We start from the raw sequence: 25,362 nt of genomic DNA, 5'->3' as shown, positions 1-25,362 counted from the left end.
GCGGTGGGGAGCGCTCGGGGGTCTTTTGTGTCCAGCTGTAGAAATCATAGCTTTCAAAAACTTTTCCCAAACTCCTTTGTCCGGACATCACTTCTGCGTGACTGCTTCTCCTGTTCCAAGTACATCCTATCCCTTCTTAGAAAGTTTATAGGAGCTGCTCAAACACCCTTTTCGCCCCCCCCTCCTTCCCTCCCCAGGATCTCTCCCACCCTCCTTTATCTCCCCTCCTCTCCCTCTTTCAACCCCTAAATTAATCTACAAAAAAGTCCCACTCACACATACACCACAGCTTTCTACTCTGCCCTAACAAATATTCCAAACCCCCCCCCCACGAAAAAGACATTTAAAGAAGTCCAGTTCATTTCCTAAACTAACCACACAAAAATACCCAATAGCCCCGAATCAAAGACCTGGCTCCTGTCTCCGGTGTAGAGAGGTCAGTTTGCTTGGTTTGGCAATACACAAATGTTCCCAAAACGAATCACGGGGAGGTTATCTGAATAATATATATATATATATATATATATATATATAAATTTACTTGCATTACAGACTAGCAAAGGATACCCTGACCTACCTAACCCATCACCCAGTTCCCTCCATTTCTGGATCCCCTCCTCCCCTCCAAAAAGGTGAATCCAGATTTCAAAAAGTGCCTTTGCAAGGAAACCGGAAGACACAACCATTGCTTGTGCTAGAACCATTTTAATATAATTATACATATCTGCCAAATCCAGAAAAGAAAAGGTTTATGCATATATTTCTCTTTTTTTTTCAATTGCACATCTGCAAGCATTAAAAACAACAATGAATTTCTCCTTTTGGAAATTCAAGGTCAGAGCAATTGACCAATGTCTTAAATATTTGTCTCCTTACCCCCTCCTCCCCCAACAGCAAGCTATTGTTAAGCAGATGGATTTTAAAAGTCCTTGTGTATTTTTTTAATCTATTGACAGGGTTTGTTTTCCAAATCTCGTGGTTCATTCATTCAGAGACAGTTTGTTGTAAAAAGGTTTTTGTTTTGTTTTTTTTCAGTGCAGTTTACCTCTGGTGAAAGGCAATTTTTTAAAAAAGAGAGAGAGAGAGAAAGGAAGAAAGAAAGAAAAGAGAGAGAGAGAGAAGTGGTCATATGTAATTCACTTGCTCAAATTTCACTGTTAATTATAACCTATTTAAAATCACAGCAGAACCCCCTGCTGCCGCGGGGTCCATGGTTGCATACAATACAGGAGATCACAGTTTTAAAGTCTAGCACAGATTAAAAACCACATATGTACCATTTATATAAGACACACACTGATTGTCTCTTAAAAACTACATATTGACTCCTTATGGACATTATTCTTATTTTTCCCCCCCCTCTTAAATAAAGTAGTGCAGCTAAGACAATCAGACCCACAACCCCACATTGCTCTGAACCGAGTTCTTTGTTTGTGTTGTTTGCTGGATTCTCCTGTGGCCAACTTTGCCAAATCCTGGCTCGGAAGCAATTAAAGGAACTCGAGAGAGAGGGAGATATAGACATTGTCCTTTTTAAAAATAAGATAAAAAATGTTTCGAACCAAAGGGTTGGATGACAAACTGGGGAGGAGGGAGAGGAAGGGGTGTGTTTTCTTCCCCATGCACACACACACAAAAAGGGGGGGGGAAGGAAAATGTAGACATTTTCCTTAAAAAAACAAACAAAAAAACCAACCCACACGCACACAACCAATCCAGCCCACCCCCCGGAAAACCTGGCCCATAGTTGGAAAGATCTTCCATCCCATTCAGACAAAGGAACTCAACAAATAGGCTAAAACTATGAAGAACATAGTGGGCTGTGTGTCTGCCCCCGTAATTTGTCCTTCCTTCTTCTCTTCCTTTCCAGAGCTTCTGAGCGAAAGATTAAATCGGCAGAATAGATCACGGCACACTGTCTTTCTTGTCTTTTCAGTTGTTTATTTGCTTGCGTCCTGCTCGCATTTCTCTTTTAATTTAAAACCAAAAGTCCTGACTACAGGTTGGAATGTTCGGCCTGCCATGGGCAACTGTCTCATCTGTCCTGACAAACATCTTCACGATCCTTAGTGTTATCAGTCGTCATCATCATCACAAGCACAAAGGGTTCCTAACGGGTCTTCACAAAACCTGGAACTTCCAGGAGGATGTCTGGTCTTTATAATCCAAGCAGTCAGCATTGAAGTTTAGCTTCCAGGAGGCTGTTTGGTCCTTATAATCCAAGCAATCGGTAGTCGAGTTAAACCCCAAACTTGAAGCCCCATAGCCCTGGGTGGAGAGTGAAGCCGGAGACTGGTTGAGATGGCTGGCAACAGCATTGGTGCCCATGGGGCTAAGGGCAGCCCCTGGTCCAGGGAGCTGGTGGTGCATTGGGGTCAGGTAAGATCCACAGTCCATCCCTCCAAAATAGGAGGTTGAGCCAGCATACCCTTGGCTGTAGCCAGAAGCCTGAGTGTAGGTCATAGGATAAGACCTCTGCATGCATGAAGAAGAGGTGGACAGGGGGTCAGAGAGTGGGGAGATGGAAGCAGGGCTCCAGATGGACACTGGGGCACTGCTGCTGGAGATGGCAGGGACAGAGGTGCTGGTTGGAGGCGTGAACTGCCCACTGGTCCCGCTCTCTGAACTCACTTCTCGGGCTGGAGAACTTTTCTTCTTCGCCGGCCTCACTTTGTTCTGGCCCCCATTCTGCTGCTGCTGCTGCTGTTGGCGGCACTTGGCCCTCCGGTTTTTGAACCACACCTGGGAAAATCAATAGGAGGAAAAGGGAAAGTGGGAACAGGAGAAGAATGCTCGTTAGTCACGTAAACCGCGGCAAAAATTGTACATGGCAATGGCTCTGATTTCAAGCTAGAAGGCAGGATTTAAGGGCAGGAGGAATTCCACTGATAAAGGCCACCGCTCTTATCAAATCTCTTTTTTTCCCTTCCTTCCAAATTCCTTGTAGGCTTTCTTCGAGCCGGTCAAGAGCCAATGTTGGCTCACCACAAAGCAGCGCATGGTTTCAGGGAGCAAAGAGCATATTTGTTTCAAAACTTTGCTTTTCACAACAACTCTAATCCTAAATCTGATCAGCTTTGCTCATTGAATGGAAAGATTACCTTTAGCATACCCTGGACTCCCCCAAAGCACAACACCTACAATTCAACTCAACGAATAGCCTTGCCTTAATCTTTTTGGTGAACTTTTCCAGTTAGTCTCCCCAATTTATTTGCTCCCGTCAAAATTCCTTGGGTATTTTTTTGTTTTTACCTAAGCAGGATATTTATTTATTTATTTATTCAGCTGAAGGAGAAAAATATGGCGATAGCTCCGGTGGTTCTGTGGCATCATGGAAGCAAAGCCAACACGTGTCTAGCTTGGAGGTTTCTCAGCCTGCAATTTGAGATTCTGTGATGGTGCATCACCTGCGACTGGTCAATGGGAGCCAAGAGCTGCAGTTTGAGTCAAGGTGACCAAGGATGATGATCATGAGCTATGAGCCCTTAGCAGCCAGATACGATTTGACTGTTCCATTGTACTCTCCCTTCTATCAGCTTCCACATATTTGAGACTTCCCGATTACTTATCTGGTCTGGCTTTCTGTAACAGAGGCTCCACAGCCTTAATACAGTAAGGGATCTTCACCAATGCCTGTATCTCAGACCACTAAAAGGAATGTAAGAGTTGGAAGCTCCTATATGGGCCCCAGCTTGACCTCAGGGATTCCGACCAGTGATTTCACATGTAGAACTAAGCAAACCCAATTGCTTAAGAAGGCCACTTTGGGGGAAAGGGTGGGGAGGGGAGAGGAGAGAAGCCCCTCCCAAGCCCGTGAGCTTGCCAGCTTAGGGTACCCCAAGGACCTCCACTTAAGTCCTATTGAAGTCAAGCCCTTAATTAAAAAGAACAGAGTATTAGAAAGGGGGGGGGTTAACAATTAAGGGAGCAATTGGGTGGGAGGGAAGCATGCATGTTCTTTTAAATGAGCTGCATATTCTTTCCTCTTCCAGCCCACCTACAGGATCAGGTCTTTGAATGGGGAGCAGTCAGCGAGGAAGCTGAGTAACCCTCTCCCTGCTTCCCGTTCAGAGACACAGTAGGGTTGGACTGACATTAAAGGCCTCCATCCGAGGCGCATGCAAGGGAAAGCATTCTCCAATGGAATCAATGGGATTTTACTTTCAAACAGCCTGGTTTCAAATTGGGTGTGCGCTTGTGTGTGTGCCAGTTCCAGCTTTCCCTCCCTCGAACACAACACCCTTTGCTCCCCCCACCATCCAAGGGGCGCAGCCCTCTGAAAGGCCACCCTTAGTCTCCACGATGTTCTGTACTCGCTGACTTCCCAAGGCTAGGTCATGACTTTCTACCCCCCAAAGTTATGAGATGGAGGCTAGGCTTGCGCAGGGCAGCTGCGAGTGGTTGGACAGGATTGTACACAAGGAGAAGGGGACGACAGAGGATGAGATGGTTGGACAGTGTTCTCGAAGCAACTAGCATGAGTTTGGCCAAACTGCGGGAGGCAGGGGAGGATAAGGGTGCCTGGCGTGCTCTGGTCCATGGGGTCACGAAGAGTCGGACACGACTGAATGACTGAACAGCAACAACAACTGCAAATAGGATAGCTTACATAGGGAAGCATTAAATAGGGGGGTGGGCAGTGGAGTAGCCCATTCTTTGATGTAAGAATTCTAACACTTTCCTCTGTATAATGAGAAGCTCTCTCTCTCTCTCTCTCTCTCTCTCTCTCTCTCTCTCTCTCTCTCTCTCTCTCTCTCTCTCTCTCGCATGCACACACACACACACACACACACACACACCTTCCTTCTTCCCCTCCCCAGTTAACTCCACCCTTCATCGTAACATGATTAAAGGGTGGTCACGAGGTATAACTCTACATCACTAACAGCCATTTACACACCCACCCCAGCAAATAAAAAAATCAGAACTCAGTTTCGTATATAACATTCCTCCATCTGTCCTTCCCAATCCTAGGCCAGTATTAGGCCAGCTCAAAAGGCTTAGGTAAAGGTAAAGGGACCCCTGACCGTTAGGTCCAGTCACGGACGACTCTGGGGTTGCGGCGCTCATCTCGCTTTACTTGCCAAGGGAGCCAGCGTACAGCTTCCGGGTCATGTGGCCAGCATGACTAAACCGCTTCTGGTGAACCAGAGCAGCGCACAGAAACGCCGTCTACCTTCCCACTGGAGCGGTACCTATTTATCTACTTGCACCTTGAATTGCTTTTGAACTGCTAGGTTGGCAGGAGCAGGGAGCTCACCCCATCGCGGGGATTCGTACCGCCGACCTTCAGATCGGCAAGCCCTAGGCTCAGTGGTTTAGACCACAGTGCCACCCATGCCCCTTCAAAAGGCCTAGTGGAATTCTTTTAAAGGTAAAGGTAAAGGACCCCTGACAGCTTACCTAGCTCCAAATGCTAAGCCCTGTTGGTACCTACCTAGGTTCAGTAGGAAGAATATTCCACAGCCAGGGTGTCTCCTCCCCAAAAGGTCCTATTTATTGTAAGTTGCGGAGTCACAGATTTTGTTTAGTGATAGCAGAACCAAAAGGGTTCTGTGGTAGAATCCAAATCATGGGCAGGGTAGTTCAACACAACTGCTGTTTCATGCTGCCATTTTGGTACCTGGGAGAAGAGGTATGCTTCTGCCCGGCCCCTAAGATGTCTAACAAAGGCACCAGGAGAGCCTCTTTGAGGAGAGCATTCCACAAATGGGGAGCCACCACAGAAAAGGCCCTTTTTCATATTCCCACCCTCCAGACCTCTCAGAGGAAGCACACGAAGGGCCTCAGGTGATGATCACGGGGTCTGGGTCGGGTCATGGTACCCCAGGCCATTGCCTACCAGCTGCTTCAGTGGTTTAATTTGTTTTAATTTTAAATACTAAAAGTTTTGCTCATCAGGAAAAAGAGGAGGAAGGAGGAAAAACAAGAGAGGAAGGAAAGAAGCAGCCGAAGAATGTGTTATATCCTTCCTGCCTTTTCCTCTGCTAAATACTGCTTTTGAATAGCAAAGTAAATGTTGCTTCTTAATATTGTTCTGGGCTGCAAGCATTTTTAATGTTTGGCATCATTGAGGCACTGCTGCTTTTAAAAAATGAAATCATTTTTGGTGGCGCATAATCATGCTTAGTTCGCTTTACTCTTCACGTGATTTATATTGTTGTCCACGTTGATCAGTTCTAAATTGAAAGTGGGAAAGAAAAATCCCAAAATAAATAAATGAATACACGCGTTTGCTGTGGGCCTGAACCCCTTGCTTACACCGAAGTCCTACTAATGTTGCAAATGTTAGGCAGATTTGTCTTTAAAGAAAGCAGCCACATCCCATTAACCTCTTACTTATCTCTTTGATTGCTTAGCCACCTAATACAAAAATAGCATCTAGGCAAAAATACACAGAATTAAAAGAGTGCGTATTTGTGGGTATCTTCAGAGCAGATGATATTCCACTGGACCACGGTGGCTTCAGAGCTACAGCCTACCTGCTTGGCCACCTCACTCCCCAAATTTCTCACTAAGGGCTCATCCTCTGTTCCTCCCACCACTTTCTCCCACGAAACCCGAACTTCGCCCGAGCTGAATTAGAATAAATGGCAATTTATTCCACAGATTGCCGTCTGTTCTGATCTAGTGCTAAAAAACAGAAGCGTAGACAAGCTGCTTCAATCTATGAGAGAGCATTAAAGAGAAGGCTGCTCTGTTGCAAGAGATCGCCTCTCTTAGCAGTCGGAAAGCCTTGAGCATTTCCACCAAGTGCAACTTCCGCAAGGCATGGAGAACAGACATTTGCAGAAGGGAGCTTTCCCTCTGCGGTCAGGACAATCCCTCGGAAACTGAACCGCGCACACAGACATCTCCCTTCCCCTCCAGCAGGGAAGGAAGTGGGTCTTTCTCTCATCCTACAGTACAGATGTTGGGGGAAGAGTGCTACAGGTTGCGTCCGTATCGTGTTATGGGTGGCAAGCACGCGTTTCGAACGCAATGCGTTTTACGAACACGTGTGCCAAAAAGCTGTCATGGCTCCTAGCTCTCCCCGTCTCAGGTGCCATGAGGTTTGTTGCACAAAATGCGAAAAGATCCCCAAGTCTGGCTAATCCCAATGAGGACTAGCGGCCTCTTCATATTAATTAAACCTTCGGCACAGTTTTTCTTTAAAAAATGTAAAACAGAACTGAAAAGGTCAACCTGGTGCCCTCCAGTTGTGTTGGACTACAGTTCCCATCAATGATGTGCTGGCTGGGGCTGATGGGAGTTGTAGCTCAAAACATTTGGAGGGCACCAGGTTGACGAAGGCTGGAATAGGTGTTAAAAATTAAAGCATGAATAAAGGTTTTTAGTAGAATCGATTCCTCTGCCTCCCAGTACGGGCAGATTTCTACTACAAACATATTGTTTATACACCTGTTTAACGTGGTAGTTAACTGTGTTTAATAGGGATGCTAAGGGTCCTTTTTCGGATGTATCTGTATTCCAGTTCCCAAGCTTTCCCAGAGAGAGTGAAAGGCTATTAAACAAGTTTAAGTCTATGGTGTAAATTCACCTTGCTGCTTCCTGTTGCTTAGAATACACTATTAGTGAGAGATGTGATGTCATCAAGCGTCTCCTGGGGATGAAAGCACATATTTTTTTGACATGTCTACCACACACCCTTTCCTGCAAACATCTAGGCAGCTCAGCCCATGGCTACTGAATAGCTAGCTTCATTGAACTGAATGGTCTTTGCTTCAAAATTCAGAGCCCCTTCAAAGGCTAAAAATGTGTACATGAAAGTCGCAGGAAACTTGTATCGAAATCGAATCATGTTATGATCCAGGGGCTTGGGAGACGGCTGGTGCTTGGGAGGAGGGATTTGGGGGGGGGGTGTCCATACAGCCCTCTCTCTCTATATTGCACATATACCCTATGCACATGAATGATACCGCAGACAACTGCATCTTCAAAGCACGCATACAGAAAGTGAACGCACATGTGTTAGGGTTGCCAGATTTTGAAAAGCAAAAAAGAGGACGCTATGACTACTCTCATTTTACATACCCCCTACAATATGTGGGCTACAGAAGCTGTGATATATTGCTGATGGGGGCAAGAGAAGAGGAAAGCAAGTCTCCAACCACCAGTTATGTCTATGCCTCATCCAGAAAGTAGAGCCGTAAACATTTTGGCAAATTTGAAAAAATCCACCAGGACAGACATTTTATCCATTAAAAAGAGGACTTGTCCTGGAAAAAGAGGACACATGGCAACCCCAGCTATAGTAATGCTACACTGTGATGTGGATTTGGACTTAAATTTCTTCTTCTTCATATAACATTTCATTACAGTGGTACCTCGGGTTACATACGCTTCAAGTTACAGACTCTGCTAACACAGAAATAATGCTTCAGGTTAAGAACTTTGCTTCAGGATAAGAACAGAAGTCGTGCTCTGGCGGCACAGTGGCAGCAGGAGGTCCCATTAGCTAAAGTGGTGCTTCAGGTTAAGAACGGACCTCCGTAACGAATTAAGTACGTAACCAGAGGTACCACTGTATGTGTGAATCACCCCTGTTTTTTGCACTGGTGGTCAACTGCAGGGAGAAAGCTTTCCTCCGTTACAGAGTTTGCATTTCTCCCAGGACAGCTTCCAAATGACACCTGCCACATAGTTCAGATTTGGGGTCAGACTACCACGGTTCCGTGGTTGCACCTGTTTCACCCAGCAGCAGACACGCTCTACTGTAGCCAATGACAAAACACACACACACACACACCGGTTTGGTTTTGATAGAGCTGGATTTCACCTGCTTTCAACCATCCTTGAGAAATGGTGTGAACTGAAAGCGGAACACACAATGTGTGTAGTCATTTGGGGTGGGAGTCAATAATTTAGAATTAGGGTCTCTTTCTTTTATATGACGGAACAGATACAGAGGCCTGTCAACTCAAGGACCAATGGGTTGAGGGACTAAAGAAGGCGGTTGGGCTCAATTCTTATCAAAACAGCTGTCGAGGCCAACTAGAGAGTCCAGGGAATGTGTTGCAGCAGCCACCTGGGTCCAGTCTGTGCCTGGGGGGGGGGAGAACTACCTGGGAACCACTTGCTCCATGATGGAAAGAAGGAGTGGCATAAACACAAGATGAAAATAAAATAGAGAAATCCACAGAGAGCCTAGGAATTGCCTCCCACATCCGCTCAGCGTAATCTTGCCATCTGGCCCTGCGTGTCCCACTGCCCGGAGCAAATGGTGGCAGAACTGGACCACCAGATTTAACACTGAGTGCCCTGGACAGGGCCAGCCCAAGAAATTTTGGACCTCAAAGCAAAGGACCAAAAGGTGAGTCTTCCTTCAGCATCCGCAATGGGACAGCAATCTCCAAGGTACCAACAGACGGTATGGAACACACAGCTCTGTCCTCCCAACAGGAGGAAATGACCCCTGATCCAAGCATAGGCAAACTCGGCCCTCCAGATGTTTTGGGACTACAATTCCCATCATCCCTAGCTAACGGGACCAGCGGTCAGGGATGATGGGAAGTGTAGTCTCAAAACATCTGGAGGGCCGAGTTTGCCTATGCCTGCCCTGATCCCTAGGGCTTAGGAGGAACAGCCAGGAGGCTGCTCTCACTGCCCCATGCGCACCAGAACCTGCTACCTGTTGCTCACCTTGTCTCATGGTAGGGTCAGCCCCTGGCTCTGGACAGAGAGCACAGAACCAACCCTGGCTCCTGCTGCACAACAAGTTCATCTATAGGTGATAAACATTTGCAGTCATATGCAGATCACTCCAACCCACTACTCCTTTCAATGTGTGCGGAAATCATCCTAGATTTAAACTTTCCCCCTTTTAATGTATTGTTTTAAGAGGTGGGAATAAAATTAGGACCTTTTTGGGGTGGGCAGGGCGGGGAGGGAGAGCATGCTAGGTTTGTACTTTCAAGGTCTACATTTCAGGGGCATCATCTGGGGAGACTTGATGGGTGCCCTTCCCCACCCTGTGTTTCAGGAGTTAGCTGGATTAATGGCTACTTAGCTCACTTCTCTTATAATCAATTAAATGCATGAGTTTTCTTTTTCTAAAAATAGGCAAGGGGTTACAAAACATGAATTAGTAACCCTGCTGTAAGTTGTATGGGGTTTGGAAAACTAACCAAAGATCCCAAAATTTATTTTTTGTTGTTGCTGTATTTTATATATAATAATAATAATAATAATAATAATAATAATAATAATAATTTATTTGTACCCTGCCCATTTAACTTTTATATCCTGCTTTTCTTTCGTTGTGGAACGCAAGGTGGCATAGTCTGGTTCCACTGACCAGCCCCAGATCAGCTTAGTTACGGCAAAGCAATAGCATGACCTCGTGTGCTTTCAGATTGTATGTACCGGTATATCTGGTTAAAGCCTTGCTGAGACTCTTCCACCTGACCCTCCTGGAAATCTGACACGGCACCCTGGTACATCAAACTCAAGCCATTGTGAAGACCCACACAACTTCTCCTGAATGATAACCACATGCCCTACTGCACATGACTGTTGTGTGTGAAGAGGTAGAGGCAGGATAACAGACGAAGGCCTATCAAATTTACCTCTCCCCTATTCAAACCTCTTGACTGCTGCCCACCACATTAATCTGAAATGGGTGTGTGTGTCCACTGCTTAATCCTTCACTTTTTTGGGGGGGGGGTGTTACTCTAGAAGCAAGGACTATTGGGGATGGTCCGCAGCCAAGTGGTATAGCATCTGATCTGTATGCAGAAGGTCCCAGGTTCAGGCATCTCCAGGCAGGGCTGGCAGTGTCTCCTGCCTGAAACCCTGGAAAGCTGCTGCCAGTCAGTGTAGGCAATATGGAGCTAGATGGACTACTGGTCTGATTCAGTATAAGGCAACATCCTATGGTTCCTCCCTTTGTTCTATCCATGCCTTTGGTGTGCTACTAGAGAAGTGGAACATTGGGTTGTCTACTGCACTGACCGGTGGAGGCATTTTCAGGCAGGAGTCTCTCTCCCTGGAGATGCCGGAATTTGAACCTGGGACTTTTCACAAGCAAGGCAGATGCTCTACCCCTGAGCTTTGGCCCACGAGACAGGGAGAGTCCTAACCCCACCACCAGCACAGCCACCGCCACCTCCTCGGCTTACCTGGACTCTGGACTCGGGGAGATTGATTTTGAGCGCAACCTCCTCTCGCATGAAGATGTCCGGGTAGCGGGTCTTGGCAAACAGCGCCTCCAGGACGTCCAGCTGCGCCCGGGTGAAAGTGGTGCGCTCCCTCCGCTGCTTCCGAGGGGTGGCTGGGGAAAGAAAACGACCACAGGGGTTCAGGGGAAGAAGCCAGCGAGACCACCACCACGCCACCCGATTGGCAAACTCGCCTCCTGCGCGCGCCAGCCCATCCACAAGACCGTTAAGCCGGAGGCTTTGGGCAATCCCGAAGCCAAACAACCGGAACGCCAGGAGGCTTCTTCTAGAGTAAACACGACGCTCGCGGCAGGGCTCCGATGGCACGTCTACTCAGGGAATTCACTAGGACTTCCTAACAAGGCATCATGCCGTCCCGATCCTAACGCATGTCCCACTGGCTTTCAAAGGGAGGCGCTCGGCTTCCTCGCAGATCTGCGCACAGAGGGAGGAAAACCACGTTCCCCCGGTGGGGGGGGGGGAAATCCTTGGAGAGAAGTAGGGACTCCCCTCCGCTTAATAGGATCGGGGAGAGAAAGCCCTACTCAACGGAACGGGACTTACTCCAGAGTAAACATGCCCGGGAGATAGGAGTTAAGGTTAGAGTTGTGCTAGAACCCCAAGGTCTAAGTGTATCTGAAGAAGTGTGCATGCACACGAAAGCTCATACCAAGAACAAACTTAGTTGGTCTCTAAGGTGCTGCTGGAAGGATTTTTTTTATTTTTTATTTTGTCTTAACTCCTAAGGTCCTGCTAAGTGGGCCTGGTGAACAGATGAGGTGCGTGTCTACTCAGAAGTATGTCCTGTTGAGTTTAATGGGATTTACTCCCAGGTAAGTGTGTACGGGATTTCACCCTGATTTCAGCAGACCCGAGGAGCCTCAATGAGCGACGCCGAGCGCCTTACTCATCATTAAGCCGCGCGGATTTCAGTGGAGCCCAAAGAAGTCTTGGAGCGAAGGAAAGGGGGGGGGGAAATCCCACCAATCATTGGGATCGGGGCAACCTCCCGCCTTGCACTACTAGAGCTCAGAACTTAGGCTACGATCCTACCGCCATGAGTAAAACTTGAGCGCAAGACGGGACTCGCATTTGGAGGAAGCCCGCTTCCATTCGGGCTGAGAGGCATTCGCGGATGACGGATCCTATCACCGCGGCTGCAGATTCTCTTAAGCCCTTCTCTACCCGAAACAAGCCCTTCTCCATCCAAACAGAAGACCCCCCCCCACCCCGCGCAGGGTCACCACCTCCAGGTCCTCAGTTTGGAGCCCCCCCCCTCCCGAAGCAAGCCGTCAGAATCAAAATAAAAAACAAATAAATAAAATGAAATAAAATGAAATAAAATAAATCCCTGCTAAGTCTCCGGGGACGCGCCGTCCAGGATACCCACAAAGTTACGCAAAAGTTTCCGCACTAGGGGAAATGGAACGCTAATGTTAGGGAGATGGGAAGGAGAGAGTGGGGCGGTTCTCCTTTGGTCTTTTTCCTAGGGCGCTTAAACATATCTGCCGTCGGAAGTCATCCCGGACGCCTGGAAAGTATCCATCAAAGATTGCAGAATCTATCAGGGACCCACCCACCCCCAAAAAAGTACCCTCTGGAAACTCCATGCTTTCCAGAATTTCTCTCCGTCATTCCCTGGCCCGATTCCCTGAATGGGAGCCCCCAGTTTGGTTTGGTTTTTTGCTTACCTGGGTACCCGACAGACGGATGCAAAAGATCCATCCCGGAGGTGGTGAGACTCAGCCCGTTGACTGCGTAAGGTGGTTGCTTAAGATAAGACATCATGCTAAAGTTGGGGCGGGGTGGAGGAAAGATGGCCAAAATTCCGGGGTGGGGATGGGAAGAGGGGACCGGATCCTCCTCTCCCGCCTTCTGGGTTTTCTTCAGGAGCCTGGCGGACGGAGAAGTCCTTGGAAGGAAGACTGGAGTTCCCGGGTCTACTGGTTTCAAAAAGAGGGGGAGAGGGGAGAAGGAAAGAAATAAAATTAAATAAAATAAAGAAAGTGAAAGAGACGAAGGGGCTGCTAGCTGGGGGAGGAAAGAAAAGGTCCCGTTAAGGATCTCTTGCAAGATGGATTGAAAGGAGGCGCCGTCGAGGAGCACTGCTTGCAAAAACGCCAGATGCGCACTGCGGGCGCATCTCTGGGCATGGCTGCCCAGCGGTCCTCCCCGCCCCCCCCCGCACAAAAGTTACAGTGCATATATACAGTAATTGCCTCCTTTAGGAACACCCCTACACACACACACAAAACTCATGGCTACACCGGATTGCTATTGGGGGGGGGGGCATTTGCCTGCGTTTCCCCGAGCTTAGCAAGTAGTTCATTGTCTCCGACCAAACTTGATTGGGGCCCATTTCGCAGACACAAAGAACTCCTTGGCTAAATAAATAAGACCGCTAACAAAGCCTCTCTCCAGCCCCCCCCCACCCCTTCCACGTTTTCCTCGACGACAAAAGAGCGTATCTGTTGTCCGGACCCCCCCTCCCCCCTCCCACAAGCTTTTTAATTACCCCGGATTTTGCAATTGCAAGGGAAGAAGAAGCAACCCCCAAAAAAAGTTTAGAATTAAAATGCCCACTTTAGAGAAGATCTAAGCTGGGGTTGAAAAGCAGGGGGGGGGACGCCTCCCCTGCGCCACCAGCCCCTCTATCATTGCATGCCTGAAGTGATTTCTTTCAGCAATTTCCCCCTAATTAGCACTTGGGCTAATTAGATTTAGAAGCAAAAAAAAAGGAAAGGAAAAAAGACCCAGTTTTCGAAGACTTTTGGAAATACTGGGAAGGGGGGAGGGGAGCTTGTTGCAAGCTAAACAAACAAGTAATTAACTTTTGCAAGAAGTGGGAAAATCTTTTTCTTTTCTTTCCCCTCCAGTTATCTTTGGCGAAGGGGGTTACCTTAATTGGGAGGATTAGAACCTGTGTGTGAGTAGCAGGAAATCAGAGATCCCGGGCGCCCTCCCTCTTCCCAATTTCGGTCTGGAGACCAATCCACAAAGATAAGGGAACTTGCATCGTTGCATTGTCCGTTCCTTCTCCCCCCCCCCCCCCAATTCTCTCCCCGCCCTCCAGCGGCCTTTCGGAGGTGTGTGTGTTTATTCGTTTTAACACCTATTTGGATGTCAGCCGCCCTTTGAACCGCCCTCCCCGCAAAGTCCGATTGATTCTGTCCCCCCGCCGCTAAAGCGTCTCAGTATTCCGAAAGGTGACGCTAACCATTCCTGACAGATCCAGTCCTTCAGCATTTGAAGGAAGGAGATCGGTGACTCCAAGGATCTAATGAGCTCGAAATCTGAGGAGGAGGAGGAGGTTGGACCGGTTGCCCCCCACTCCCCGCTCGACCAGGAAATAAAGAATTTTGTGGACGGCTTGCTGTTTAAATCGTTCTTATCTAATTTCTGTATTTTCCTTTCTCCGTGGGGGAAGGCGAGGTTATTTCATTTTCACCTGCACAGCCCTGCGAGGTTAGGCGGAGAGAGTTGAGATTTGAACTCAGATCTCTCCCACATTATCACCACAATCTCTCCCCCCCCCCCCTCCCCAAGTTTAGCTGACTTGGTGAACTCGCTTCATCCCTTCCCAAGACAATCTTACAAAAACCGCTTTCCATTACTGGGAGTTTACAGCCACCCTAAATAGTTCCCACAGGAGGTCCGTATTCCAAATGGAAATCCTACTTCGTTTCTGCCCCCGCCCCGCCCGCTTCGAGCTATGTAGGAAAGCCATAAGGAACGTTTACTCGGGAGCAAAAGCCCTTTGACCTCAATGGCATTAATCTCCAAGTTAAGCGTGACTAGAATGGTAGGAGTTTACTCCGAAAATGAGTTGAATGGATTTCATAAAACTTCCTTGGAAGGGAAAGCTACATTCCTTACCTCCGCCCGAAGTTTACGGGACTTACTTCGGAGTAAGGGTGCAGAGGCTTGGACTGCACATCTATTCGAGTCTGCCACCGCTCTTCCTTACAGCCCCGATCCATTTATACAAAGAGAAATCCATTTCTGCTCCTTCCCAGGCGGATGACTCGCAAAAGCCTCATTAGAATCAAACGAAACCCCCGCGAGGAACTGGATAATGATGCCATCTCTCGGAAAGCGAAGTCTGGAACTTAGGCCGATGACGTCACGAAATGCACAAACGCACAAACACCCCCCCCCCCCAGGCGACAGAATCAACGCCCCAACCTGCGCGTCCTTCTAAACATGCACCGGACCCGAGTTAACGCGTGTTTATTCGAACGGACGCGGGCCCATACAGACGACCACAAGAATCCCAAAGGAAATTCTCTCTGGGGGAACGTGCACGTCCGTATGCTCCGGCCAACAAGCAAAGGGGTCTTTTGGAGCAACCGCACATCAGGCGCGTGAGGCGCTAAAATGGTTGCCCGCGCACCCACGCTGTGGCGGGGCTGATTCTCACGTAGGGAGAGCAAAGATATCGCAGCCTTACTTGGTAGGAATGAACCCCAATTTCCAAGGAAGGTTCTTCCGAGCTCCTGGCGCAACGCGGTCCTCCACACACTCTCCTGTGGCTAGCAGTCCCCATTCATCCACCTGAGGTTAAACGCGTGAGGGACCCATTCAGTTGACCAATGGAGAACCCAGGCTGAAGGGGAACCGTTGATTAAGCGATGGCCTCCCCGCCCCCTCAAGTTTAATTAAGGGAGGAGATGTTAAGCAATTCGCGCAAATTTAAAGTGAAAAGGATCGCAGCCAGCCCTGAAAGAAGTATTAATTGGAAGCTCAGGTCTCAGGGAGCCAGGATGTGGGGGAAACGCGGCTTAGATTCCTCCAGGAATATCTCTATATAAGGAAATGCAGAGCATCCGATCGCCTGCGGTGTATTAATTTTACCAGAAACTATTAAGATAGTATAGGCAAACTGTTAGCCCATTTTTAAAAATCCAGAAGCCATATTAGACACTACTTTGTTGGTTGACCTAATAAAGGCATTGACCTCTAATGTGGATTTTAAAATATATACCTAAACATAAAGGAAGACGCGCATTTTCTTTTTGTCTTAAGAATTAAAAATGAGAGAGAGAGACGATAAATGGCAACTGTTTCTAAATATATATGGGCCAAGGCAGCTGAAACCAATAGTCCTCCAATCAGTGGGAAAGAATTCGCCAGGTGTTTTAAGTTTTCTCACTGAAACCAAAAGGGCAAGTTTTTTTGTTGGGTGGGGGGGGGGGAGAGAGAGAAAGTTCCCACCTTAATTTTGCAACACTTGCCTGGCCTAGCAAGTGCATTTGCCTTAATACGGATTTAAAAAAAATTCTACTTCTGTTATTCAGAAGCCCCACAGTGCCCAACGGAGATATCTAAGCTTACTAGGGAGTCCAATCCCATACTTGTTACAAAATCTAAATTCATTTTGGAAGTTAGTATTATTTATAAGGAGAATGTCTTTAGGGTGGTAAAATGCTTGTAAAATCAACTTCTCCCCTCCCCTTTTTTAATTAGACAGATAGAATTATATAATTCTTTTAAAAAAATACTTGAGAAAGTTAAGGTGCTTAACGCTGATCTCCAAAGAACATTAGAGCACATATATAGGACACCTGCATGGTTGTTCATTTATTTTATAGCTATCCAGATCCATTTAAGTCAATCTCAGTTTTACAATTAATTTCAGTGATTTAACACCTTAGTACACGTACCCGGGAGTAAACCCTATTGAACAGAGTAAACCTCTGAGTGAACATGCCCAGAGATCGGGGTGCAATATTTTATTATTACTGTATTATTATTATTATTATTATTATTATTATTATTATTAGCGACAGTTCAGTCAGCTGCAGCTCAACTTGTGTCAGCTGCAGGCGTTTATTACAGCGTCCTGAATCAGCTTAAAGGAAGCGCGTTGAAGCCACTTTAATCGCTACTTAATTGTAGGCGCAATCCTCTCAGTGTTTACTCGGAAATATGTCCTACCCAGTCCAACTGCGTTTACTCCCCGTAAGTGCGTCTTGAAGACAGGAGTGCCTGGCGTGCTCTGGTCCATGGGGTCACGAAGAGTCGGACACGACTAAACGACTAAACAACAACAACAACAACAACAACAACAACAACAAGTGCGTCTTAAGGTTGCAGTTTAAGGCTGCGATTCTGCGCACATTTGACAAGGAACACAGCAGGGCTTACTTCTGAGTAAGCATGCATACGTTTGCGCTGCCCCGCTGGCTGCAATCCTAGCCGCGCTTACTCGGGAGTAAGCCCCATTGAACTAGGTGGGGCTAACTTCTGAGTAAATATGCAGCGGGTGGAGATCCCCTCTGGGTCCTTCGGGTCCGCTGCTCCCCAAACCCAATACTTTTTTTTCAACCAAGGGCTAGTTAGAGATATACAGGATAAGTTTTGAAATGCCCATGTTGCCTCGCTATTTTTTTAAAAAGTCAGATCCAGTTTTCACTGCCTCCAAACTCTCCTCTAGTTTCCTTTAGAAACAGCATGCAAACCTTCTAGCTCTGGACCCGATCCAGCCCCCAGTCAAGCGTGTTGAAGCACCATTTATTTCACCGAGGGAGGGGAGAAAACCACGTGCTCCAGAAATCCACTTTGAAATCCACTAGATTTCACCTAAAGAAGTTATTTCCTTTTAAAGAGGAATCCTTTCCTCTGGTAACCAGACACGCGCATAGGCTTTTCCCACGGAGTGGAGATAAGACACTTGCTTTTGCGCGCCGAGCCTGTACACCTTATTCTCGAGCAAGCCTCCTTGACACCCATGATTCTTACTTCTGAGTAATCACCCTTCGGCTGGCACGGCTAAAACTAATGGAGAGAAAGAGAAGCTCCCAGTTTTGCAAAGCTTTCGGGAGATAAAACTTTCCCCTCTCCTTCCCTACCTGATCCGAAGTCAAGCCCGTTTAAGCAAAGGACGAGTGAGCTCGCTTGTCTGGCCTTGTCCACTGAAGACGTGGATCTAACGGCTGTTCCGTGCAATCTGTCGCTTCAGCCTCTCCCTTTCCTTCCCCCCCTCTCCAGACCCCCCCTCCTCAAGGACCCCATGTACCAGTTGCTCTGTCCCTGCTCAATTATAATTACCCCGTCCAAGAATTAATTATAATAAATGTTTTCTTGATAAACTAACGAGATAATCCGGGCGGCACACGTTCCTTAATTACGGGACGCCTGCAACAGCTCTCAGGATCATTTGGGTTGATTAATTTTCTGCATGGTGACGATGAAAGAAAACATTATATAGACTGGCAGAGGGGCGAGCCCAGAGCGCACCAGGTCCGTGAGCAGTTGGAGACCCCGAGTTCCACTCCATGCTTCTTTGCAGACACAAATACTCCCCAGAAGGAAAACAACAACAAAACAAAACAAAAGCATATGAATGCAAAGTCCTCTCTCCTCCTCCCCCACTTCTCTTCTCTTCACTCCTTTCACAAATGCATACACCGATCTTTTTCTCGAAACCGAATTTCAACCGTGCGAATATTCCTAATCCTGGGCCTTCCCATAGTTCTGGATTCCGCGCAACCACTTTCGCACTACTTTCCTGGAGTGGGGAGGAAGAGGAGGAAGGCGTCAGAAGTTCCCTACCCCCCCCCAAAAAAAAAATTGTCTGAGGACTTGGAAAGCCCTTCGGGAGTGAAAATCTGGGAAGCCCCAAGCGGGGGAGGGGGGCCCTCTGACCTACACAGAGCGTCGTTCCGAATTACTCAATTCGGTTTTTCTCCAGGGCGTTCCTCCTATTTGCTAAAGGAGGCTTATTTCGGCGTAGGCTGCAAAGCTCTGTTTATCCACTTTCTCGGGTGTAAACTCCACTGAACTCCGAGCAAGAAGATGCACATCTTAGATCCTTCGGTCCTCTAACAATCCCAAGATCCGTTTGTTGATGGGAAAAGAGGAGATGTAGGTCGAACCCGAAAGTGGGTCTCTCTGCTCGCTTAACTAGGACGTGGATTTCGGAGGACGTGGCTGACCCACGCTCTCACAACGAGAGGAAGTCCCATTGCTTTTACCTCCGAGTAAACGTGAGTAGGCTTGGCCTCCCTCGGGCCCTTTGCATTACGACTTAAAACACCACCCAAGATTTGGAAAGTCGAATCCCATTAGGGTGCAGAAGGCGCGGGCCACGATCCCAAACGCCTCTCATGCTCTCCCTGCAATAAGAGTCAAGCTGAAATGGGCGGGATCTCCGGGGAATGATGCTTAGAACCGTGGTAGTTTCCAATAGGACATACTGCTTTTTAAAAAAAAAAAAAGTTGAAGCACCTAAGAGCACAGAGAATATTTTATTTTTCCTTTACAAAAGAGAGAAAGTTATCTGCCCAATGCATGTATTTATATTCAACCTTATAGCTGTGCCAATGAACGCGAGCATTTACAAGGCAAACCGATTATTATAAATAAGCTTTCATTTAAGGTAAACATATAAGACTCCGATTTTTTTTGCATAGATGCGCGCGTCCGATTTCACACATCCAGCACAAGCATGAAATATTTTCCAGCCCAATCCTCTGGACGCTGACTCAGAAGGAAGCCCAACTGACTTCGGTGGGAGTTACTCCCAGGGAAGCGCGCACTGGGATTGCAAATCCAAGGCTTAAATGGAAGAAGAGGAGCTGTGAGCTGTTTGCTTTAAAATAGAAAACACAAATAAGCCTTCGGGCAACAAAAATATTAAAAAGGAGGAGGAGGAAATATCTCCCTGCTCACACGTTCAGGAGCTACTTCTAGGAAAACATTTAGACCTATTCGGCGATTTTTAAAAGAAATGCTGGATCGCCTGCCTGTGTCTGAAAAGCGCGTTACGCGCGTGTATTGCTCGGAGACAAATGGTAGGCCCAAGCTAAGGAGGGCAGGAGGCTCCCGCGATCCTTCGCGCGTTTACTCCGCCGCAGCGCCTCCCCAGCCCCACACAAGGGAGACGATCCCCGGGACTCCACCCCACTGACGCCAAGGGGGCTTACTTCCAACCAAACCAAACTGGATGCGGGTGAGATGAGGGCTGGTTGCCTGACCTTCCCCAGGGCCAGGAGAAAGAATCTGGGTCCGTTATCACGAGCGCTTTCTCAGGGGCAAACCAGGCGCAGCGAAGGGTGTTGTTGTATTTTTTTGCCAGCACAAGCGAAATCAAAACGGCTTTTCTGGTCCTCATGGAATATCTTTCCCCACCCACCATAAGAGAAAGAGAGAGAGAGGGGGGGGGAGAAAGTCAGGCTTAGGGGGGTCTCCATTTCTCCCATGTCTTGCCTGCTTCAAAATGTTGTGCGACCCCAAAGCTTGCTACCTTAGCAACACCCGTAGCCCATGAAACCAACGAAGGAACGAAAGATAAAACGGTGGGGGGGGGGGAGTCTCACCACCACGTTGGGTTCCTACCTGGCCAGCCCCCCACCTCTCTGAACTTTACCCCTCCTCCACCCCCCAACTACAACTTTCTAGCTCAACTCTCTCCCATTTTAACTAGCTCTCCATTCTTAGAGTCTCCTTCACGCGTTTCGAAGACCCAGCGCCGAGTTTGCCAAACGACCCCCCCTCCCCCGACTAGCGACCGGGGTCTCAGGGAGAAACCGACTTCTCAGTAACCAGCGAGCCGGGTGGATTTAATTCCCAAAAGAAAGGAAGACAAATAAAAATCGGATTCACAACATGCCAGCTAAGCCGCAAACTTTACAGCGAAACCATTTTCGCACCCCACCCCTTACTCCGGAGGGACGGTGGTCGCAAATCTATTTTGTGTACACTGACTGTGGGAGAAGCCTATTGAATTCAGGGGGATTTACTTCTGGGTAAACAAGGGCAGCATCTGAGGCGTGAGTAAAACTAAGTGCTTGCTGGGAAGTTGCCTTTGGATTAACTGTCCGCCCCCCAACCCCCCCGCTTTATATCTCTTGCATTTTCATTCGGAATGAAAATTCTGGTTTATTTTTATTTCCCCCCCCCCCCACCCCAGAGAAAAGAAAAGCAATTAACCCAGAAGGCCCAGGCGGAGCAGAAGAGGCTTTAAAAAAAGAAAACGAAAATGGAATAAACACAATGTGCTCGTTTCAAGTCGTTGTGCAAAACGGAATCGAAATAATAAGGTGGCATTTTAAGGATTTTTAAGGAAAACAAACAAAATATCTCTAGAACTCTATAGCCGAGATACGTTTGGTACTGCTGTAATTCCAGGGGAAAGACCTAACCGATTCTTTAAAAAACGAACGAACATATACACATGCCCTTTTCTCTAAGGAAAGATGGAGCAAAGTCACATTAAATTCAAATGCAACTTACTTTTTTTTTTTTTTAGCTTCGAGGTTTTAAAAGTGAGGAAAACTCTTAACGTTCCCGTTAAAGCTTTCTTTTAAAATGAAATTAACATCAATCCTTTTCCCCCCCAAGGTAACAGATAGATAGATTTCTCACTTACCTTAAAGCTTCAAGAAAATTTGCACGTTAAAAAACAAAACAAAAACAGGGACAAAACAACGCGGCCGAGTTATCCGAGTTCGTCAAAGCCAGAGTTTGTTCCTCCTACAAAAGAGACCACAAGGAAGAGGGTTAGACACATTCCGCCTTCTTCAAGAAGTAAAAAAACTGTATTTTAAATTTAGTTATTATTGTGGTTATTGGGGGAAGGAAGGGGAGAGTTTGCAAAATATGCTACCTGATTCTTAAATAATATTTTTTTTTGAAAAAAATAAAAATAAAAAGAACGCCCACAACCCCCCCTCTGGTCAGTGGAGGGGCGTCGTGGCAGGTTGCGCTGGAGTAAGATTTGACTTTTTGAATAATGGTGGCGGAACGCTGGAAGGGCTCTCTCTCCCTTGCTCTCTCTCTCTCTCTCTCTCTCTCTCTCGCTCTCTCTTTCTCGCTCTCTCTCTCTCTCCCTCTCCCGGGTTGGTTTGCTGCGAAAGCGCCTGTCGGGCAACTTTTTTGACGCGGGCTCTCCAACCAATGGCAAGCAGGGAATGATTGACACATCTAAGCCAGAGGGAAGAGAATAAAAACAGACAACGGGGGAAGAGGAAAAACAGGGCACAGCGTCGCCAGGGGGGCAATCAGACAACAAATAGCAGCTACTTTTTAAAAAAGACACACATACACACGCAAAATGTGTGTGTGTGTGCGCGTGTTTGTTTGTGTGTGTCATATATATACTGTATATGAGAAATGCTATCCCCTCATTCTAAAACACACACGCACATATTCTGGGGAGAAGAAGTCAAAGGACCCTGCAGTTCCCAGGGTGGGCGAGCCAGGCTCGAGTTACTCTATTGCTATGGGGCAGAGAAAGGGAAGAAGAAAATGGAAGGGAAGGGGGCGAGGGTGATGGGGACGATTAGCACCTTGGTAATATAAGTAAATATCAGAAAGTGAGGTGTGTGGGAAGGAATCTAGCTGGCAAAAAAAAGGCAAAAGAAAGTGCAACATCGAAAACCACCAAAAGAATCGTATCGGTTTATTTGCATGCACTTGTTTATTCTTTGTGAACCGCCTAGGGGCCTTTTGGGCGGAAAGGCGGCATACAAAGAAACAGTAACATAATGTATGTGAAGAAAGAAGGAGGAAGGAAGGAAGGAAGGTGTCCGTGCATATCAGGAAGACTTTCGTGTGTGTGTGTGTGTGTGTGTGTGTGTGTGTGGACACGGAGTTTAGGCCCTGCAAGTATTTCCAGAGTGCAGAGAGCAACTCTGGAGGCGGAAATTGTGGCTGGGGAAACCCAGACAGATGGTTCAGGGTAGAAATAAGAAAATTATTACAGGCCCCACAGGTCCGAGTCGAGCCCAGTTCCATTTGACTTCATTATTCTAAAGCCGCAGTTCTCCATAGATACCCATAGTGATGGTGGACACCTGGCTTTGTAGCAGTGCGTGTGAAAAGGATCTAGGGGTTAACATGAGCCAACAGTGTGATGCAGCAGCAAAAAACAGCCAACGCTATTCTAGGCTGCATCAAAAGTAGTGCTCAAGGGAAGTAATAGTAGCCCACCACTCTATTCTGCCTTAGACTACACCTGGAATACTGTGGTGGACTCTCCTTCCTTGGAAGTTTTTAAGCAGAGGTCATGGATGCTTTAGCTGAGATTCCTGCATTGCATGGGGTGGGGCTAGATGACCCTTGGGGTCCCTTCCAACTCTAAGATTCTATGATCCTCCTCCTCTCAATTCCCACCCCCACCCCACGCAGACACATATCTCTACTTTGCAAGGAACTGTCCAGGAACAGTTCACATTATTTGGGGGTGGGGGTGTCCCCCCCCCAACCTTCTTGAAAAAGTCCACCAAGCGAAAGAGGAAGATCACCCGTCGCATTCCGAAGTCTCAAGCCGGGTGGCAAGCAGTACGATTTATTTTATTTTTGAAGGCCTCGAAAGCCCGACCTCACAACCAATATGCCGCTGGAACAGGATGAAACGGAATCGGATTAAACTGAACATTTTCGTCACAAACCGCTTCACATCAGGGCTGGGGGACAGGGGCGATCTCTTCCAACTGCCTCGCCGATGTATGCTCGGCGCTGCACAAAATAATTTGGCTGCTCCCCTTTGGACAGCCGTCGTCTGTTTTGCGGGCGATCCTGAAGCTAGCAAACTGAATGTCTCATCAACAGGATGTGCATATTTGCACGCGCGAAATTATTATTATTATTATTATTATTATTATTATTATTATTATTATTATTATTATTAAAAACTTTTCGGTCTCTGTCACGCTAGTGGAATGTGGTATTTTGCGCTACTGATGTCCTTCCAATTAAATCGCCTCTTTATGTCGCTTTCTGACGGGGGATGTGTTGCAACCAAATGCCTTTCCCACTGCAATTAACGAATTATTGCAAAGCATCCTGGCCAACGATTTTCAACCCATGACTGTCCTCTCCCTCCTCTCCTATTCCGCACCCCGCTTTCCAGGGGGCTTATTTATTTATTTATTTGTAAAGGAGAATCCACCAATCTCTGACTGGATTGCCTTTGGACACTCGTTTCTATTTTTTTTTAAATTTAATTTAATTTTTGTTGGGGTGGTGGTGGTGGGTATATTTCCGCTTTATTCATTTCCACCCAACGTTGTCCTTTCTGATTGGGGGGCGAGGTGGCCTGGCTGTATACAGGGAGCAGTCTGGAAGGAGACAATCCGGACACCCCTCTCTCGATTGTGTTCAAGAGTTGTCGCCCTTTGGTGGGTGCGGAAATCTGGAAAGGATTGAGAAGCTGGTTTGTATGTGTCCCGGTGCCTCACTACTTTGTGTTCCGCGGGGCCCTGTTCAGCAGAGGGTAGATAAAAAGCCGCCAGTCCTTCTCTCGCCACCCCTGTCTGTCCCACAGAACTCCTTTTAACGAGGCAGCAAAGAATTAATATCCACAATCACCCCTCGACAGTTCTTTGCAAATACGCGCGCGTGTGCGTTGCTGCTGTTGTATGTGTAAGACCTTCGACAACGGTGCAGCGGTTAGGTAATTTTAGACTCTGGACTTAATGGTCTTATTGTGGGTGGGGTGGGGGCCCTGCGTGCCCCCCACCCGCTCTTTAGATGGCAATGTGCATTATGGTAAGTAAAACAACCCTGGCATGGGTGCCCGCCCCCTCTCCTTCTCCGGACACCTTCGCCGCAGCCCTGACCGGACGGCACCGCTGCGCCCCAATCCTACTTACAACAAACACTCTCCATCCTATTCCCAAGCTCTTCCTTGAAAAGAATGCCTGCTCTGTTGAAACCCAAATGGGATTTAAACAGACGAAACAAAACGCAAGACAACGTAACACTACCCAAACCGTGTGAACCTCAGGACAAAGTTTGGGCAGGGTAGCGGAGAGCGGGGAATTTTGGGAGTTGGGAAAGAAAGAGAGGACTGGGAAGAAGGTCTGGAATGAACAAACCAAGCAGGGAAATAGAGTAGAGTCCCACTTCAGATCGCTAGTGTGGGAGAGCATTATTCCCAGCCTTGCAATGAGCAGTTTTCGGGAGGTCGAAGATGCGCTTCTGAAATCGACCTGCTTTTTGGAACTGGCTCGGTCTTCTCCTGCCGCTGTGTACAGAGCGAGCTGGCCAGCTCCGGAGAATCGACGCTCTCCCTGCCTTCTCCCTGCTCCCAGTCTCTCTTTTCTCCCTCTCCCCCCTCTCCCCTCCGCTGCTTTGCCCCCTTTGCCCCCTGGTCCAATAACTTTGGCATAATCGCGCGGCCATTAATAAAATCAACTGGCCAGAAATGGGCACTGACTGCTGTGTGTTGTTGGGCGCCTTAAATAAACAGCCCGCT

General features: G+C 47.6%; 1 protein-coding gene across 1 annotated transcript; it reads right to left on the bottom strand.

Moving 5' to 3' along the window:
* Window positions 1-2,076: 2,076 nt before the first annotated feature.
* Window positions 2,077-21,945, bottom strand: OTX2 (orthodenticle homeobox 2). Its single transcript, XM_033168726.1, has 5 exons — window positions 21,769-21,945; window positions 21,532-21,635; window positions 12,851-13,099; window positions 11,121-11,272; window positions 2,077-2,742 (listed from the first exon to the last, which is right to left on the bottom strand). The coding sequence occupies exons 3-5, from the start codon at window positions 12,945-12,947 to the stop codon at window positions 2,122-2,124; spliced, it is 870 nt and encodes a 289-aa protein (XP_033024617.1). The 5' UTR covers window positions 12,948-13,099; window positions 21,532-21,635; window positions 21,769-21,945; the 3' UTR covers window positions 2,077-2,121.
* Window positions 21,946-25,362: the final 3,417 nt, after the last annotated feature.

Source organism: Lacerta agilis, chromosome 1 (assembly GCF_009819535.1).
Source record: "Lacerta agilis isolate rLacAgi1 chromosome 1, rLacAgi1.pri, whole genome shotgun sequence".
NCBI lineage: Eukaryota > Metazoa > Chordata > Lepidosauria > Squamata > Lacertidae > Lacerta > Lacerta agilis.
The sequence above is the reverse complement of the archived record's forward strand: the minus strand, read 5'-3'. Positions and strand labels throughout refer to the sequence as shown.